The following is a 17,885-nucleotide window of genomic DNA, read 5'->3' as shown; positions in this document are numbered from 1 at the left end:
GTGGCACCTGTCCGGGAGGCTGGAAGGAGGGGACACCTGGAGCGCCGCAGCAGGCTCTTCCTGCCGCTGTCTGTGTAGAAAACTCCTATTAGTCCAGTAGCTACAAGAATCCTGACCAGCTTCTCCTTCAGACACTTCCATCTGCTGCGCAGATAGTGCTTAGGAAAAGTAACTTGGTTAAAGGCCTGAGCTTTTTCTTAGTACTTATTTTCTAAAATGCATAAAGGTGAAAATTTTAAACTGTCTTGCATTTACTCTCCAGTACTATGAAGTAAATAAAGAGGGAAGGATTTTATATACTAAAATTCACAATGCAACTCCAAAAATTAATTAATTTTTTTTTTTTTTTGGCGGTACTAGGGATGGAACCCAGGGGCATTCTACCTCCAAGCTACACCCCCTGCCCTATTATTTATTCTTTATTTTGAAACAGGATCTCACTAAGTTGCAAAGGGCCTCACTAAGTAGCTGAGGCTGGCCACAAACAGCAATCCTCCGGTCTCAGCCTCTCAAATGCTGGGATTACAAGCCTGTACCACCATGCCCGGCTAAAAATTTCTCATTTTAAATTTAAAAATTAAAAATTTCTAATTTTTAAATTTAAAAGTTTCTAATGTGACCAGAGTCCTTGGACATGGTGTTTTTAGCAGCCTCCTGGTTACCTTTTTCATTTTTTTTTTTTTTTTGTACTAGTGCAAGACCCTGTGTCAAAATGAAAAATAAAAATAGGGCTGGGGGTAGGTAGCACACCCCTGGGTTCAATCTTTTCTTTTCTTTTTTTTTTCCCCCCCTGGGGATGGAACCCAAGGGCATTCAACCTCTGAGCTCTATCCCCTGCCCTATTTTTTATTTTATTTATTTATTTTTTTTTTAATTTTTTTTATTTTTTGGTGGTACTCAGGGTGGAACCCAGAGGCTTTCTACCTCCGGGCTGTACTCCCAGACCTATTTTCTATTTTATTTGGAAACAGGGTCTCACTAAGTTGCTGAGAGCCTCACTAAGTAGCCGAGGCTGGCTTCGAACCTGCGCGATCCTCCTGTCTCAGCCCCAAGCATGGGGATTACAAGCGTGCGCTACCACGCCTGGCTTTTATTCTTTATTTTGAAACGGTCTCACTGAGTTGCAGAGGGCCTCACTAAGTAGCTGAGGCTGTCCCCAAACCACGATCCTCTGGTCTCAACCTCCCAAATGCTGGGATTACAAGCGTGCGCCTGGCTCTCGGTCTTTTCTGATCATCACAGGAGAGCGGGCTAAGCAACAGCCATGTCAGCAGCCCATCCACCCACCTCTGCTCTGGTTCCATCTGAACTTCCTATGCAGCGTTCCCTCCGATGGCGGAGCTGCACTTGATCTATCGCTGTTCATTATTAGAAGCATGTAGGCCAGCCTGGAAACATCTGCTTCCTCCCTAATCCAGTGGTCCATTTCATGGGAGTGCAACTTGAAGGAATTTCAAGATACTCCAGAGATTTATCCAAATAGAAGTTAAAAAACAGAAAATATCCTAAGTGTTCAGTGGTAGGGCTTCAGGCCATGCACAAAGCTGAGCTGGGTAGAAAAATTCCAATGCTCCCTGTATGTCTCTTGTCAAGACTCTCCTAATGGAGTTGTATTTTCAAGGGGCTTAAAATTTCCAACAAGCGTCCAATAGCAATATTTCTCAACTCATAATCTGTGGGAGCAGCGGCCATAACCTGGCCCAGGCAGACATGAGTTGAGGAATTCCTGGCATCTATTTCTACATTTCCAGTAATGTTTAGAGATCCAACCTTTTGAAGCATAGCAGATTTTTAAAAGCCAAGGAAATAAAACGCCATTCTTTTTCTTCTTGGAATCCTAAGATAGACATTTCACATCTGCAAACAAAGAGGTGATATTTGGAAGCTTATTCAAACATCACCTAGAGGAGGCACACCCATCTGAGGGAGCTGCTGGGAAGGTCACAGAGGGGAGCATGGGGGTGCGCAGAGCAGCCATTTGCATTGCAAGATCTGCTGAGTCTGGTTGGTTTTACTTTTCGCTTTACGTTTTTTGTTCATTAAATATTTATTGAACCATGTACCTTTTTCATTTTTTCTTTCCTTTTTTCTTTTTTGTGACACTGGGGATTGAACCCAGGGCCAGGTGCATGATAAGCCCACACCCCCAGACCACCCTGTGCCTCCTGGTGCTTGTCACTTACCCTACGCCTCGCTGTGCTCCCCTGTAAGAGGAATAGCATACAGTAACTTAAAAACCCACGATTTGCCGGCCGTGGTGGCGCACGCTTGTAATCCCCACGCTTGGGAGGCTGAGACAGGAGGATCGCGCAGGTTCAAAGCCAGCCTCAGCTACTTAGTGAGGCTCTCAGCAACTTAGTGAGACCCTGTTTCCACATAAAATATAAAATACGTCTGGGAGTATAACCCGGAGATAGAAAGCCTCTGGGTTCCACCTCCAGTACTATAAATAAATAAATAAATAAATACCCGCGATTTAAGGTTTTCTTAAAGGCTAAGAGCCAGGTGTTGTGATGGTGCTCACCTGTAATCCCAGTACTTTGGAAGCTGAGAGAGGAGGATCACAGGTTTGAAATGAGCGTCAGAACCTAGCAACAGTCTGTTTCAAAACAAATAATGAAAGGGCTGGAGGTGTAGCTTGGAGGTAGAATGCTCTTGCGTTTAATCTCCAATACTGTGAAATAAATAAATAAAAGTTGGGCGTGGTAGCACATGCTTCTAATCCCTGTGCTTGGGAGGCTGAGACAGGAGGATTGCACAGGTTCCAAGCCAGCCTCAGCTACTTAGTGAGGCTCTCAGCAACTTAGTCAGACCCTGTTTCCAAATAAAATATAAAATAGGTCTAGGAGTATGCCTGGGGGTAGAAAGCCCCTGGATTGCATCTCCAGTATCATAAAAAAAAGAAAAGAAACAAAGAACAGATTTTATATACTATAAATTCACAATGCAACTCCAAAAATTTTTCTGAGGTCCTTGCAGTTGACCCCAGGGTCTCACGCATGCCAGGCACGACGTGGTCCACCACTAAGCTACACCCTAAGCCAGAAGATTCTTTGCATTTTTCTCATTACCATCTTTCATCTGCTTTGGTCTTGTGAGGAGATTTTAATTTTCCCGCAGGACTTAAAGGTAGGTGTCCCTGGTCTAGCGGCTTTGTTCTCAAGAAGTCATCTCAGGGCTGGGCTGCTGCTCTAGTAGGATGGTTGCCTGGCATATACAAGGCTCGGGGTCAGGCCCTGAAACTACACGCAGAGGAAAGGGAGGAAAGAAAGATGAAACCCTGACATTCTATGCTTCGGCATTGCCTGCTTGACGGTGGGCTGCCTTGGGAAGCCGAGAAAGACAGAGGCAAGGAGACCCCTTCCTCTAACACCCCTAAAACAGCTGTAATGCTCTCTGCAGGTGGAGACCATTAGCAGAACAGTCCTGTGTAAGGTCCAGACAGTCACTAGACACTCGAACACCATTCAGACAGCTTGAATGAAATCACGAGCGCCTCTCCCCGTTCCTACCTGAACATCTTAGCTCCCATCACCACAGCGACCACATCCCCTGGGCAGGGAGGGACGTGACTGGAGCAGAGGGCACCGACTCGCCCTCAGTTTGGACAGGCTTGAGGTCATTTGGGGTCTTGCTTTCTGTAAGATTTGATAGGTGTCCATGGGGCCTGTCTCCAACAGCTTGGCACAAAGGCACTGCCTGGCTTTCCCCGTCACTAATACAGGACGTGCCTGGGAGTGCACATAGCCACAGAGCAAACTAGATATAATGTGCTTAAATTTATCAGGAAACATCATTTGCCTCCTTTGTAATGGGATTGCATTTGAGGTCTAATGCCCCGCCCAAAGAAAGAGAAGCTGCTACAAAAAGAATTTGCTCTAGCTCGGGTCCTGCGTGTGTGAATGGCTAAAACAGTGGCAAGTGTGTACAGGTTGCTCAGAAATGATGGGTCAAGCTCTAATAGGAAAACTAAATGCATCGAACAAAAATAACATATCATGAAACTATACATATAAAACTATATGTACAGTCTTATAACTATATCCTAACATGTGCCTATATAGATCTATGCACACATACTTATAGAAAGTAAGCCCTTAGTGTTGAAATGCCAGCAGGAATAACCACTGTGTTTTTATGTCTGCAATTCTCGCTATAGCCCCCATTATCCCAATGAAATGACTGTTTTTATAGCACAGTTTTCAGTCCTGTGAAGGTTATTAGAAATGCAAATATCACAAAATACCAGAGGTGCCCACATCACCTAAATCCCATGTGGCTGGCACAAAACCATCATGGGCAAAGCACCTTTAGACCGGAGTGAGTGTGGATTGTTGGAAGGGTAACCTGGGAGCAGCAGTGTGCTGGCACACCATGGGAATTCAGGGTTGAAAGGCTTAAACTTGTAACATTTCCCAGTTCCTATGGTTAAATACTCAACTTGGAGCTACCAGCATGGCTGTCACTGAGCACGGGGCTGGGGACCATGGGCAGCCGCGCCACTGTACCTTCCCACCGCACCTCAGAACGGACACCAGTGGCCCCGGAGCGTGGACAGCGTGAGCTAGCCAGGAGGGTGGACGGTGGGTATTATGGCAGTGGCCCTCCTAATGTAATGTGTTCAGCTCTAAGTTCTGATGACCTAGTTTTTATAATGGCTGTGTCTAACAACTGTTTCACAAAATTCCTGAACGTTTTAACAGCTCATGCAGACTGGCCTGCGCCCAACCCGCTCAGTGGGTTTGAGGGTCTTAGTTGTTGTGCAGAAGGGTCTGTACTCCCTTCTTCACTGGTTTGGCCAGGGGGCGTAGGGGGCTCTAAGCGCTTAAAAGTCCTCGCTAATCACTGCCTGGAAGTTCATTGAAAGCCTCGTTTCTCATTATTAGCTGCACAGGATCGCCACCTAGTGATTGTCTGGGTTTTGAGACTTGGGCCTTTCTAAGCAGACCCTGCAGAGTGGCAGTTCCGCCCACCCTTGGCCTGCTGGTTTGCAGGTTCCCAGCTCCCTGAGTGGTGGACACTTAACACTTCCTGTTCACTGTTAGGATTCCTGTGTTCCTCAGCTCATCACACAGTACAAACTTGGTGAGGGCTCTCTGTAAAGCTTTCTTCGAATAGGATTGGGGTCAAGAATGGTGGCACATATCTGTAATCCCAGTACATGGGAGGTTGACACAGGAGGATCGCAGGTTCAAGGCCAGCCTCAGCAATTTAGCAGCACCATATTTCCAAACAATAAAAAGGTCTGGGAGTGTAGCTCAGAGGTAGAAGGCCCCTGGGTTCAATCCAGAAAGAGAGAGTAGGGGGTGAGAAGGAAAGAGAGAGGAAGAAGGAGGAGGAGGAAGAAAGAGGGGGAAGGGAAGGGAAAGGATTGGGCCATTGCCTGAATTCTCTCATGTTCTACGGATGAAGACACTGGCCCCTAAAAGAGGTACAGTGGCTTAGTGCAGCTCATTCCTGCCCACGGAGAGCCAGGTCTCAGATCTGGCATGTGGCTTGGCAAGCCGTATCCCTCTCCTGCTGCACACTCTATCAGGACATATGAACTGAAGCCCTGCCTTCTCAGGGGTCGAGGCCCGGGCCCTGCCCCGTCAGCCTCCCATTTCCCAGGGAGCCAGCCTCCCGGTCACACAAGTCACGGTCCAGTCACGCTCCTGCTCTGAAGGACGTGTGGGCTGGGAGTGGAAAGGGCCGGGGCTCTGCCCGTGTCTGCAGAGGTGGTCTCGTGGAAATGTGCCCCAAACACAGAGCAGGAATCAGCAGTGCTGCCCGGGGCTAGGGACGGGCTGGAGGACCTGGCCAGGTCCAAGAGCAGAGCCGTCAGTGTGGCTGGAGCCCCAGGCACTGATGCAGTGCCACAGTGTTGGCCAGGGACGAAACCAGAGGCAGGAAACACCAGGCGCTGGCTCTGCCAGGCCTCGGGTGTCCTGAGCTGATGCAGCCGCGCCCGTGGCAGTGCTAGAGGCCCAGCGGCCGCGCCCGGCTCTGCTTCCTGCAGCTCTAGGCCCGGCCAGGCTCCTAGAACATCCGTGCACTGATGCTCAAAAGGAGACTCAGCTAGAGAGAGACTGAGGCAGCATGGCCAGGGGAGGAGGGCTCTGCTCTAGCTGGAGCTCACTGTCTCAGTCACAGGAAGAGACCAATGGCCCGAGCGTTGTCTAGGTCACCATCCAGGGCCAGCGAGAACACTTCTCCATGCACACAGCGCTCCTCCTCCAGGCTCCCCATCTACCCTCTGCGACTCAGCAAACACCATCTCAAGCTGCTTGGATCACGTCCACTCAGCTGCAGGCCGTGACCCTGTTCACCAAGTGCTGAGTGACTGGCAGCTTACCTTGCTGGCGTGGCAGCAGCTGGGGCCCTGGGTCTGCAGGGGAACCCAGATTCCCTGGGGAATGCCTTTTGACCTTGGCCAGAGGCCACTTACGCTGAGGAAGTAGCCTGTGACCCTGGGAGCTCACAGGCCTGCGTGACTGTGTGCAGGCAGGTGTCCCCACAGTTCTTGCCACCTCCTCCTGGCCAGGCTCCGGGACACTCCGCTAGCTGCCTGGCATGCAGGCTGGCCAGCAACTCGTGGGCTCAGCAGTGCATTGCGCAGCCCAAAGGGCCTGTCCTATTGGCTTGGCTTTTTATTTTTTATTTTTTTTAGCAGATGTATTGAGATGAAATTTACATACCGTAAAATCAAGCCATTTAAAATGTATAATTCAGAGCTGGGTGTGTTGGTGCAGCTTGAAATCTCAGTACTTGGGAGGCCGAGACAGGAAGATCACAGATTTGCAGCCAGCCTCAGCTGCTTAGTGAGGCCTTCCACAATTTAGTGAGACCCTGTTTCAAAGTAAAGCATAAAAAATAGGGCTAGGGGATAGCTCAGAGGTAGAATCTCCCTGGGTTCCATCCCCAGTAACACACACACACACACACACACACACACACACACACACACACAAAGTACAATTCAGCTGGGCATGGTTGCACATGCTTATAATCCCTGTACTTGGGTACTTGGTAGGCTGAGACAGGCATATCGCAGGTTTAAAGCCAGCCTTGGCAACTTAGTGAGGGCTTCCACAACTTAGTGAAACCCTGTTTCAAGAAATAAAATAGGGCCAGGCGTGGAGGCGCATGTTTGTAATCCCAGCATTCGGGAGGCTGAGACTAGAGGATCACAGTTCGCGGACAGCCTCAACTACGTAGGCCCTCTGCAACTCAGTGAGACCCGGTTTCAAAATAAAGAATAAAAAATAGGGCAGGGGGTGTAGCTTGGAGGTCAAATGCCCCTGGGTTCCATCCCCAGACTCGCAAAAAAAAAAAAAAAAGAAAAGAAAAGAAATAAAATAGGGCCGGGCATGGTGGTGCACGCTTGTAATCCCTGCACTTGGGAGGCAGAGACAGGAGGATCGCGTAGGTTCGAAGCCAGCCTCTCTGGCTTAAGAGACCATGTTTCCAAATAAAAAAAGTATAAAATAAGTCTGGGAGTGTAGCCCTGAGGTAGAAGGGTTTTCAGGAACCCCAGTACCACCAAATATATATTAAATAAATAAAATAGGATTAAGGGTATAACTTGGAGTTAGAATGCTTCTGGATTCCATCCCCAGTACCAAAAAATAATATAAATAAAATATACAATTCAGTAATTTTTGGTACATTCAGAGTATACAACCATAATCTAGTTTCTGAACAGTTAGATCACCCCAAAAGAAACCTTCCCATTAGCACCATTTCCCTGACCCATCCCCAGCCCCAGGCAGCTACTAATCTACTTTCTGTCAATGTAGATTAACCTATTGTGTGGACATTTCACACAAGTAGAATCGTGCTTTTGTTAAACTTAGTCCTAGGTAGTGTATTCTTTTTTATGTGTAATAAATGGGATTGTTTTCTCAGTGTTATTTTGGGATTTTTTTCATTGCTGGTGGATAGAAACAGCCGGTTTTTGTATGTTGATGGTGTATCCTATCTTCATGCTGGAGTCACTTGCCCTAATAGTTTGGTATGGTCCTTAAGACTGTCTACAAAGTCCGCTTCTCTGCTGTCCTGGGTGCTGTCCAGTGCAGTGCTGGGCAGCAGTGGTGACCACTGACATCGTTTTGTATCATGCCCTTGAACAGTAAATCTGCAAGCGAGGGGCATGTGGACCGGGGGTCCTTCCTCAGCCAGGGCACGGAGAAGTGCAGGGAGGCAGTGGTGTGGCCCGTGGAGGGCGCGGCGGGACCTTGTAGGCACCATGGACGGTATTGGGCCTTTCCCGAGAGCAGGAGGAAGCTGGCGGAGGATTTCCAGGTGGGAGGTGGAGTGAGCTAATACGGCTGAGCCGAGGAGATGGTCAGGGCGCTAGGAAGGCAGGGTGGACAACGAGAGGAGAGGCGAGGGCGTGGCGGAGGCGGAGGCAGGCAGGCCAGGGCCACCGTGGCACCTCTGCGTGGCCGCTCTTGGAGGTAGTCTTAACTTCCAAGGATCCATTCGTTTTTCTCTTCCTGCTAAGTGGTCTTTTCCCCGCTGCCAGGGAGTGGCCTCCAGCAGGAGGGGTCTGTGCCTCAGCCCTGACATTCTAGAACTCCAGAGGCCTCACCCCTGCACTAACCATGGAGGGTGTGCACACTTGTGTGCATGCGCGTCCGTGTGCCCTCCTGGCTGCGCTCCGTCCCTCGGTGTTCTAACGCCCCGCCCACCCCTTGCACTCTTCCTTGTTGGGAAATCAGATGACTTCTTGGTACCCAGGCTAATGGCTCTTCTTACCCAAATGCTGACACATCCCAAATATACAGGGTGCTTAATCAAAAGCCGGCCCGCCCAGCCCGCTTTCAGAGCAGGAGCACTTCGGAGCAGAGAATGGGGCTTTCCAGTGAACACTAGGTAGGAAATGATGTCATGCTAATGATTTATAAGATGCTTTCCTTGGCCAGCAAAGCGGCCAACAGAGAAAAGTGCTCTGTGTACAGTGGTCCCAGAGGAGTGGAGCCAGGAGCCTCGGGGTTTGCTCCTTCCCACTCAGGGCGGGGCAGAGGGGCCCCAGACACCTGCCCCGGGGTGCACTTACTCATCCACACACAGTGAGCAGCATAGGCCTTCGTGAGGCCATGGGCACAGCCTCCCCAGAGCACAACTCAGTGCTGGATATGGTTCTTTCTAGACCTAAAGGCTAAGGAGAGACTCCTTTTTCTCCCTCCTCTTGTAAGTGGTAGCAGACACGGGCAGACCTAAGGGCCAATCCCCCCATGTTAAATTCCAGCCCAATCTTTTTTTTTCTTTTTGGCAGTACTTGGGATAAAACCCAGGGGTCTTCTACCTCCAGCCTACACCTCCAGCCTAATTTTTATTCTGTGTTTTGATACAGGGTCTGAGTTGCAGAGGGCCTCACTAAGTAGCTGAGGCTGGCCACAAACCGCAGTCCTCCTGTCTCAGCCTCCCAAATTGTGGGGATTACAAGTGTGTGCCACCACACCCAGCTCCAGCCCAGCTCTTTTTACAAGAAATTTTAATCTAAGTTTCTTTTGGAAGCAAATGAGAGTAATAGGTTTTAATTTTTTTTTTTTTTTTTTTTGTGTGTGTGTGTGTGTGTGTGTGTGGTACTTGGGGTGGAACCCAGAGGTTTTCTACCTCTGGGTTATATTCCCAGACCTATTTTATATTTTATTTAGAAACAGGGTCTCACTAAGGTGCTGAGAGCCTCACTAAGTAGCTACGGCTGGCTTCAAACTTGTGCGATCCTCCTGTATCAGCTTCCCAAATGCTGTGCTCACAAACGTGTGCCACTACGCCTGGCAGAAAGAAAATTTATTTTCAATTTGAAATAGGGTCACAGCTAAGTGCTGCGGCTGCTCAAACCTGTGATCCTTCTGTCTCAGCCTCCGAGTACTGGGATTACAGGTGTGAGCCACCACACCTGGTTTAGAAAGAATAAACCTAAAGCTAAAAGATCTTGGTTGCTGTTACAGCATTGGAGTTTTGTTACAGTTACTTTGGGGACAGGGGTTGGGACCCAGGAGCATTCTACGTCTGACCTAATCCCTGTGTTTTGACAGTGTCTCACTAAGTTGCTGACACGGGTCTGGAATGGCAAGCCGCCTGTCTCAGCCTCCCGCGTACGAGGATCACCTCCGTGTACCACCATGCCAGGCTAGAATAATTCTGATGATCGTGACTGGAGTTGCGTAAAGACCTGCGCACGAATATTCACAGCAACACTTTTTCATAACAGTGAACAATGGAACCGTCTCAGATGATCCAGCAGGGGACTGGATGAGCAGATCGTGACGTTCAATGAGAATGAGGGCGTCATGTGCCCCGCGTCGCAGGGCCATCAAGACGCGAGCAGCGATGCTCCAAATGGTTTCTGTTATCAGCCCAGAGAGGGGCAGCCTAGTGTGTTCGGGAATGTTTGTATGTGTGGTAAAACTGAAAAGACAAGCAGAAGTATTAATACAAAATACCGTGAAATTATGGCAATCATCTTTCGGGACTGACCTGAAATGAAGAGAATACTCATGCTGATCACTTGATATATGGCATAAATATGTTCCAACTGGGATACATGGTGTGAAGTAGAGGTTGACAATTTGATGTGGGATCGGTAAATATGTAAAAAAAAAAAAAAAAAAAATACCGAATAGGGTTAATTCTGGGAGGGATGTAATTAAGGAAAAGGACCTGATGTTTCGTGGTGCTGGCAAAAGTGACATTTTCAAAGTTGGGAAAGGAAGGAGAGATTTGCGACTTTATTACTTAAATATTTAGATACGCCATAGGTGCTTTTGTGTGTGTGTGGTACTGAGAATTGAACCAGGGTGTTCTCCCTCTGAGATACACCCCAGGCCCACTTTATTTTGTATTTTGATCCAGGCTCTCGCTAAGTTGCAGAGGGCCTTGCTTAAATTGCTGAGTCTGGCCTCGAGCCTGCGATCCTCTTGTCTCAGCTTCCCAAGTACTGGGGTTACTGGCGTGCATCACTATGCCTGGCCTCACCAGCCCAAAAAGTGCCCATTGCCCATCCAAAGCATGGTATTTTATTTTGAAACAGAGTTTTGCTAAGTTGATGAGAGTCTCACTAAGTTGCTGAGGCTGTCCTGGAACCTACGATCTTCCTGTCTCAGCCTCTCAAGTATTGGGATTACAGGTGTGTGCCACCATGCCTGGGTAGGGTATTTCTATTCCTAGAGCAAGTTTGGGGAGTGTGAACTAGACCATTAGCTTCTAGGGATGGAAGTGGCTTTGCCCTTGAGCAAGACAATGTCAGTCCCCATGACGCAAACCCACACATCGTTCCTGCTGCCTCATCTGCGCCCCCTCTCTCCACAGTGTCCGGAGGCAAACGACGAGCCGGCCTCCCCCGGCAGGGGGCAGACCCAAGCCCCAGCCCAAGCCCAAGCCCCAGGTGCCACAGTGCAAGGCTTTGTACGCCTACGATGCTCAGGACACAGACGAACTCAGCTTCAACGCCAATGACATTATTGATATTATCAAGGAAGGTAAGTGCAGCTGGCTGGCACAGCCTCCCAAAGAACGCTGCAGGCACCGCTATTAAACTAGTCTGAACAGGATTTATGGGCTGCCCCATCTGAAACGCACAGAGCAGACCAGGCCTCAGGCTTTTGACCGTTTTTCATGGAGGTGGTGAAGTGGAAGCTGCATTCCAGCCCTTCTGCCTTATCTCAAACTTCTTAGCCACTGTTGAACAAAAGTCTTAGGTTTCACTCTGATTCGATCAAATCAGTCATGTGCCCGTCCCCAAACAAGCTCTGTACAAGACAAAGGCCGCACCCTGAGTGGGCCCGAGCGTCAGGGACTGCAGGAAGCGGGGCGAGACCTCACGGCACCCTGAGTGGGCATGAGCGGCAAGGCCTGCCCCAGGAAGGAGGGGGAAGGAGGTGGCACAGTCTCCTCAGAACAAGTTGATGAAGCAGAAGCCAGGAAGGAATTTATAATGCCCATTATGAAAGTGGCCAGGGGTTTGACTGAGTGTTTTATTAATTTGGTAGAAGATGCTTAGAGATAAGTGTTTATGAATAAACATAAAAACAAAGATAACTTTTGACTTGGGATGTCAGAAAAAGCACCATGAAAGAAATATTACTTGTGGTGAGGGATGGGGAGAGTTCTCTTAGATTGTCTTAGAACAATCATGGAGTCTAGAAAAAGAAGGTAATTTAAGACAACAAGCTGACTTGATGTGGTGCAGCATCCCCAGAGAGATGTGAAGGAGGTGAGAGGAGGGAGAGGAAGGGGGAGCGGCTTGGTGGCGGAGCCCTATGGGCAGCAGGGACCCGCCCGGGGCCTGAGCAAGGGCAGACCGTGAGCAGGAGTGGCCTGGGGCACGGAGGGCTGCTTCTAATGCTTCCTCCATCGGCCGAGGTCCTTCTGAGGCAAATTCTGCATCCCTGGACCAGCGTCCTTCAAGACGGCCTCTGAGTGTTGCTTTTAAGTTTTCTACAGGGTTTAATATTTTAAGCCATTTAAGGTCCTTCAAAGGTGCCAAGGTAGAAGTACTGAAATAAACTGACTCACAAATGACTTTTTTTTTTTTTTTTTTTGTGGCTCTGGGGATGGAACCCAGAGGCCTTTGGCCTCCAAGCTACACCCCCTGCCATATTTTTATTCTTTATTTTGAAACAAGGTCTCACTAAGTTATGGAGGGCCTCACTAAGTAGCTGAGGCTGGCAAAGAAATGCTATCCTCCCGTCTCAGCCTCCCAAATGCTGGGATTACAAGCATGTGCCACCATGCTTGGCCACAAATGAGTTTTTTACTACCAGCTTTGTTTAGCAGAACTATTGAAAAAGTCCTAATGTCCGCCGGGCGTGGTGGCGCACGCTTGTAATCCCCGCGCTTGGGAGGCAGAAACAGGAGGATCGCACAGGTTCGAAGCCAGCTGCGCGCGCTGGCTTAGGAGACCCTGTTTCCAAATAAAAATGTAAAGATAGGTCTGGGAGTGTAGCCCGGAGGTAGAAGGGCTTCCAGGAACCCCAGTACCACCAACAAAAAAAAGAAAAAAAAAAAAAGTGCCGGGCGTGGTGGCGCACGCTTGTAATCCCCGCGCTTGGGAGGCAGAGACAGGAGGATCGCGCAGGTTCGAAGCCAGCCGCGCGCGCGCTGGCTTAGGAGACCCTGTTTCCAAATAAAAATGTAAAAATAGGTCTGGGAGTGTAATCCGGAGATAGAAGGGCTTCCAGGAACCCCAGTACCACCAAAAAAAAAAGAAAAAAGAAAAAGAAAAAGTCCTAATGTCCAATAACGGGAGGCTTTGGTTAAATAAGTAGCTATATTCATTCAGTGAATTTTGATACAAATACTTTTTAGTAAAGGAGCTGGGCATGGTGGTGCACACTTGTAACCCCAGTACTTGGGAGGCTGAGACAGGAGGGTTGCAGGTTTGTGGACAGTCTCTGCAATTTAGCAAGGCCCTCCCCAACTTTGTGCAACCCTGTTTCCAAATTAGAAATAAAATTGGACTGAGGTGTGTAGCTTGGAGATAGAAGGCCTCTAGATTCAATCCTCAGTACCAAAAAACAAAAGAAACAAAAGAAAATTATATCTCCACCTATACACAAAATAAGTATTAGATGAGTCTTTGAAAAGTCTAAACATATAGAATTCAATTATACGAGTCTTAGGAGGAAACTTAAAATATTAATCTTTGAATGGGAAAGCCTTCATGAAAGACATAAAATGCAAAAACCAGACGGGATTTCATATAAAGGCTCAGGGCAGCCTTCTGTGTGCGAAAAGCACCACAAACGAGATAAATGTTAGAAAACAGAGCAGAAGAAACCTCGTACACATACAGAAAGCTCCTCCCCCTGAAGGATCAGCCAGACAGCCCAGTCCCGGAGTGAAAAGGCTTCGAGGGTGAGGGCACGTGAGGCTCCCGAGTGCAGCAACAGCTCGCCCGGGACCCAGCAAAGACACCAAGTGAGAGGCCACATCCCCGGCTGAGCCTGGGCCTGCTCAGCTTCAGAGACAAAACAAGGGAGCTTCGGGGAGTTAATAACAGGGTGCGCGCCAACGGATAGAACCGCCCTCCCGGGCCCCAGCGGAGTCCTTGCTCTGACACACCTGGCCTGCACACTTGGGGAAGAGACATGAGCAAATCCACGTCCGCTCAGTCCATTCCGCCACCAGACCAGTGCTCGAAACCTTTTCGTTTGCAGAACTTTCTGGATCTGGTCACTGCAGTAAGAGCATAGGTTACCATATTTATGGTTAGTCAGGGAAATGGGTACCCTAACTTAATAATAATAGGAGGTAAGCATTATCATTTTTAGAGGAAAGGTAATGATCAGAATTCTCGACTCTCCATGTCAAAATAATTACTTTGGATTTATTCTTCATTCCCTATACCAAGACAAATTCCAAACATAAATAACTATTAGCCTGGTATAGTGGCCCACACCGCTAACTCAGCTTCTTGGGAAGCTGAGGCAGGAGGATCTCAAGTGTTCTATGCCAGCCTGGGAAACTAAGTGAGATTCACTTTGAAATTTTAAAAAGGTATGGGATATAGCTCAGTGGTAAAGTGACCCTGAGTTTAATCCCCAGTATCTCAAAAAGTTTTTTTTTAATATTCAGAATTTTTTTTTCTCTTTTTGGTGCATTGTAGTCATACATCTTCAGGGATAGAAGACTGTGGAGACACACATGCACACGTCACCCAGTCAGCCCTTACCTGGCCCCAACCCGCTCCCTTCCCCTCTCTCCTTCCCGTCCTTGGTTTAGTGATTATCCATGGGTTCAATCTCTAGCACCATAGTTTAAAAAAAAACACACACACAATAACATTAAAGTCCCAGAAGTACAGGAAAGATTTCTTTGTTGATATTATTTGTATGGAAAAGATTTCCAAAAAGTATAGAAACTCAAGAAACTGTAAAATAATGTGATTCAGCTACTTTAATAGTGACATATCCCAACCAGATTATAAAAATGGAGGTGTATGGCTCAGTGGTAGAGTGTTCGCCTAACACGCACAAGGCCCTGGGTTCCATCCCCAGCACAACCAAAAACACAGGGTGTTTGCAACCGAAATGACAAATTTATTAACATACAAAGAACAAGAAAAAGGCCGATGCCGGGCGTGGTGGCGCATGCTTGTAATCCCAGCACTCGGGAGGCTGAGGCAGGAGGATCATGTTTCGAGGACAGCCTCAGCTACTTAGTGAGGCCCTTTGCAACTCAGTGAGACCCTGTTTTAAAATAAAGAATAAAAAAAGGGCTGGGGGTGTAGCTCAGAAGTCGAGTGCCCCGGGTTCCATTCCAGTGCCAAAAAAACCCGACAATCGAGCATCTACTTTGACCCAGGAATCTGCCCTACACAATTACTTGCATGTGGGCATAAAAATAGACATAGGACATTTATTGCATTAACAGTAAAAAATTAGGAACAAATGCCCTTCACCAAGTGAATGGTTATTGAATAGTGGTGCACTGTGCAACTGTTTAAAAAATGAGGTACAAACGCGGAAAGATTATATCCATGACATTTGTTTTATTTTGTTTTGTTTTATTGGTACTGGGGATTGAACTCAGGGGCATTATACCTCTGAGCTATACCCACAGTTCTTTTTTTTTTTTTTTTTTTTTTTTTGTAGTACTGGGGATGGAAACCAGGGGCATTCAACCACCCCCAGCCCTATTTTTTAGTCTTTATTTTGAAACAGGGTTTCACTGAGTTGCAAAGGGCCTCACTAAGTAGTAGCTGAAGCTGTCTGAGAACTGTGATCCTCCTGTCTCAGCCTCCTGAGTGCTGGGATTACAGGAGTGCACCACCACATCCGGCACCCACAGCCTTATTTTATGTTTAATTTTGAAATGGCCTCACTGAGTAGCTGAGGCTGGCGGTGAACCTGCGATCCTCCTGTCTCAGCCTCCCAAGTCCTGGGATTACAAGTGTGCACCACCACGCCCGGCTCGCCATTAAATTTGAAGTGCAAAATACCTGAGAAAGCAACGTGACGGTTTATTTTGGCTCACGCCTCAGCCCACAGTCGCTTGGCCCCGTTGCCCTGGGCTGTGGGAGGACAGAGCGTCGTGGTGAAACAAAAGTGCTTACCTTGTAGCATCCAGGAAGCCAGCAGGGGAAGAGAGGAGAGGGAGGTTGCAGACAAGTTACCCCCACCAGGGCAGAGTCCATCATGGGCCATCCGGTGATCAGGCCAGAGCCCTCGGGATCCAGGCACCGTCCGCGCACCCCCCTCTGAACAGCTGGGCCGAGCCTCAGCAGGCGCTTCTCGGGATGGTTCCTAGCCAAGCCCTAAGAGGACTGGCGTGAAGAGGGGAGGTCAGGACCTGAAGCGCTAGCCAGTGGCTTCTCCAGAAAACAGCTTCTGAGGTCACAGATGAGTGAGTCACACTTGGGGAGAAGAGGGAGGGAGCAGGACAGACTGGCAAAGTCCAGCAGCCCAGCAGCTGCCCCTGGACGGGCCTCGCGGAGCAGATCCCACGCGTGTTGACAGTGGTGGTGTCGCGGTCGAGGCCCTTCAAGGCGTGGGGGCACACACCTGGAACCCAGGACTTGGGAGGCTGAGATAGGAAGATCCCAGGTTCGAGACCAGTCTCAGCAACTAGTAAGACTCTCAGCAACCTGGGGACACCTTATTTTAAAATACAAAAGGGTGGAGGGCCGGGCGTGGGGCGCACACCTATAATCCCTGTACTTGGGAGGCTGAGACAGGAGGATCGCAGGTTCACCGCCAGCCTTAGCAACTTGTGAGGCCTCCGCATCTTAGTGAGACTGTTTCAAAATAAAGAATAAAATGGGTTTGAGGATAGAATGCCCTTGGGTTTCATCCACTGTACCACAAAAAAGGAAGGGGGTCTGCATGGTGTATAGCTCTGTGTCATGGAGGAGGGTTCACTTTTCACAAATTCCTCATAAGACAAAGGAGAAAGAAGAGGTGGAACCGTGTAGCCTGGGCCCACAGGACGGAGGGGTGCGGCCAGGGTGGGCGGCCACTCACCTTCTCTCTCCCCTGCAGACCCTTCGGGCTGGTGGACAGGTCGACTGCGAGGCAAGCAGGGCCTGTTCCCCAACAACTACGTGGCCAAGATCTGAGGCACCCAGAAACTGACACAGGGCAGAGGAGCCGCAGCCCAGACGGGGGGCACCGGGGCCCCTCTGTCCACGGCCTGGAGCTCTCCTTGCCCCTTCCCATGGAGGACGCCGACGTCTGCGGTGGAGAAGGGCGCCACTCCATGATGACCTAAGAGGCAGCCCGGCCACAGGAACCGGAGCAGAACCACCCGCTCAGATTTATTTATTGTATTTAAACCTGGCGAGAGGACGAGCGAGGTCGGCTCAGGCCTTGGTGGCTTCTCTTCCAAGGCGGAACCCCTCTCACCAGGCCAGGGAGCAGCCGTGCGCCCGCTGACAAGTGCCTTTAGTTGAAGAGCACATCTCCTTCATCTCTCTTCTGTACGTGACACACGCATTCCTCTCTGCCGCTTCCTTTCAGGGTGACCTGCCCTGCGCAGGCTGGGCCTGGCTGGTGTGAGCTTACCGTGCAGATGCCAAGGGCAGGTGCCTTCTGAGCATGCGAGGCAGAGGTCGCAGGTCACCCGCGCCGGCCGTCGAGGCTGCCCGCAGGGGCGGGGCGTCCTGCTTCCCTGGGTCTTCGGTGGAATGTGGCTGGCCCATGTTGGCTTTATGTTTAATGCTGTACTTATGGCAAGAAGGATCCCCCCAGAGCTGTACATTTATAAAAACAGATCATATACTGTATATATAAAAACTCAAGATGATAGACACATGTATGAATGTACTAAATAGTATTCCACTGTACTCATTCATAAAGGTAGGTTTTATTGTAAAACGCCCACCAGGTACTTTCAGGCACACCCTGATCCTTTTCAACGACAGAAACGGTGTCGCTGCGTTCCAGCTCCGTCCCCGC

At 49.1% G+C, this 17,885-nt stretch overlaps 1 protein-coding gene across 1 annotated transcript in view; it reads left to right on the top strand.

Annotated features, from left to right (window-relative positions):
• The window catches only part of MYO1E (myosin IE), a gene marked incomplete at both ends in the record, with an annotated part of 137,877 nt that extends 120,830 nt beyond the window's left edge, over positions 1 to 17,047 (top strand). The window contains 2 exons of the mRNA XM_080693009.1: positions 11,299 to 11,468; positions 16,971 to 17,047. Of these exons, the coding sequence (XP_080549135.1) occupies positions 11,299 to 11,468; positions 16,971 to 17,047 (247 nt within the window). The remainder of the gene's footprint in view (positions 1 to 11,298; positions 11,469 to 16,970) is intronic.
• Between the last annotated feature and the right edge of the window lie 838 nt (positions 17,048 to 17,885).

The sequence above is a fragment of the Muscardinus avellanarius genome (genome assembly GCF_963383645.1).
Source record: "Muscardinus avellanarius genome assembly, chromosome: 3".
NCBI classification, from domain to species: Eukaryota; Metazoa; Chordata; class Mammalia; order Rodentia; family Gliridae; genus Muscardinus; species Muscardinus avellanarius.
This window is presented reverse-complemented; position numbering and strand designations above follow the sequence as displayed.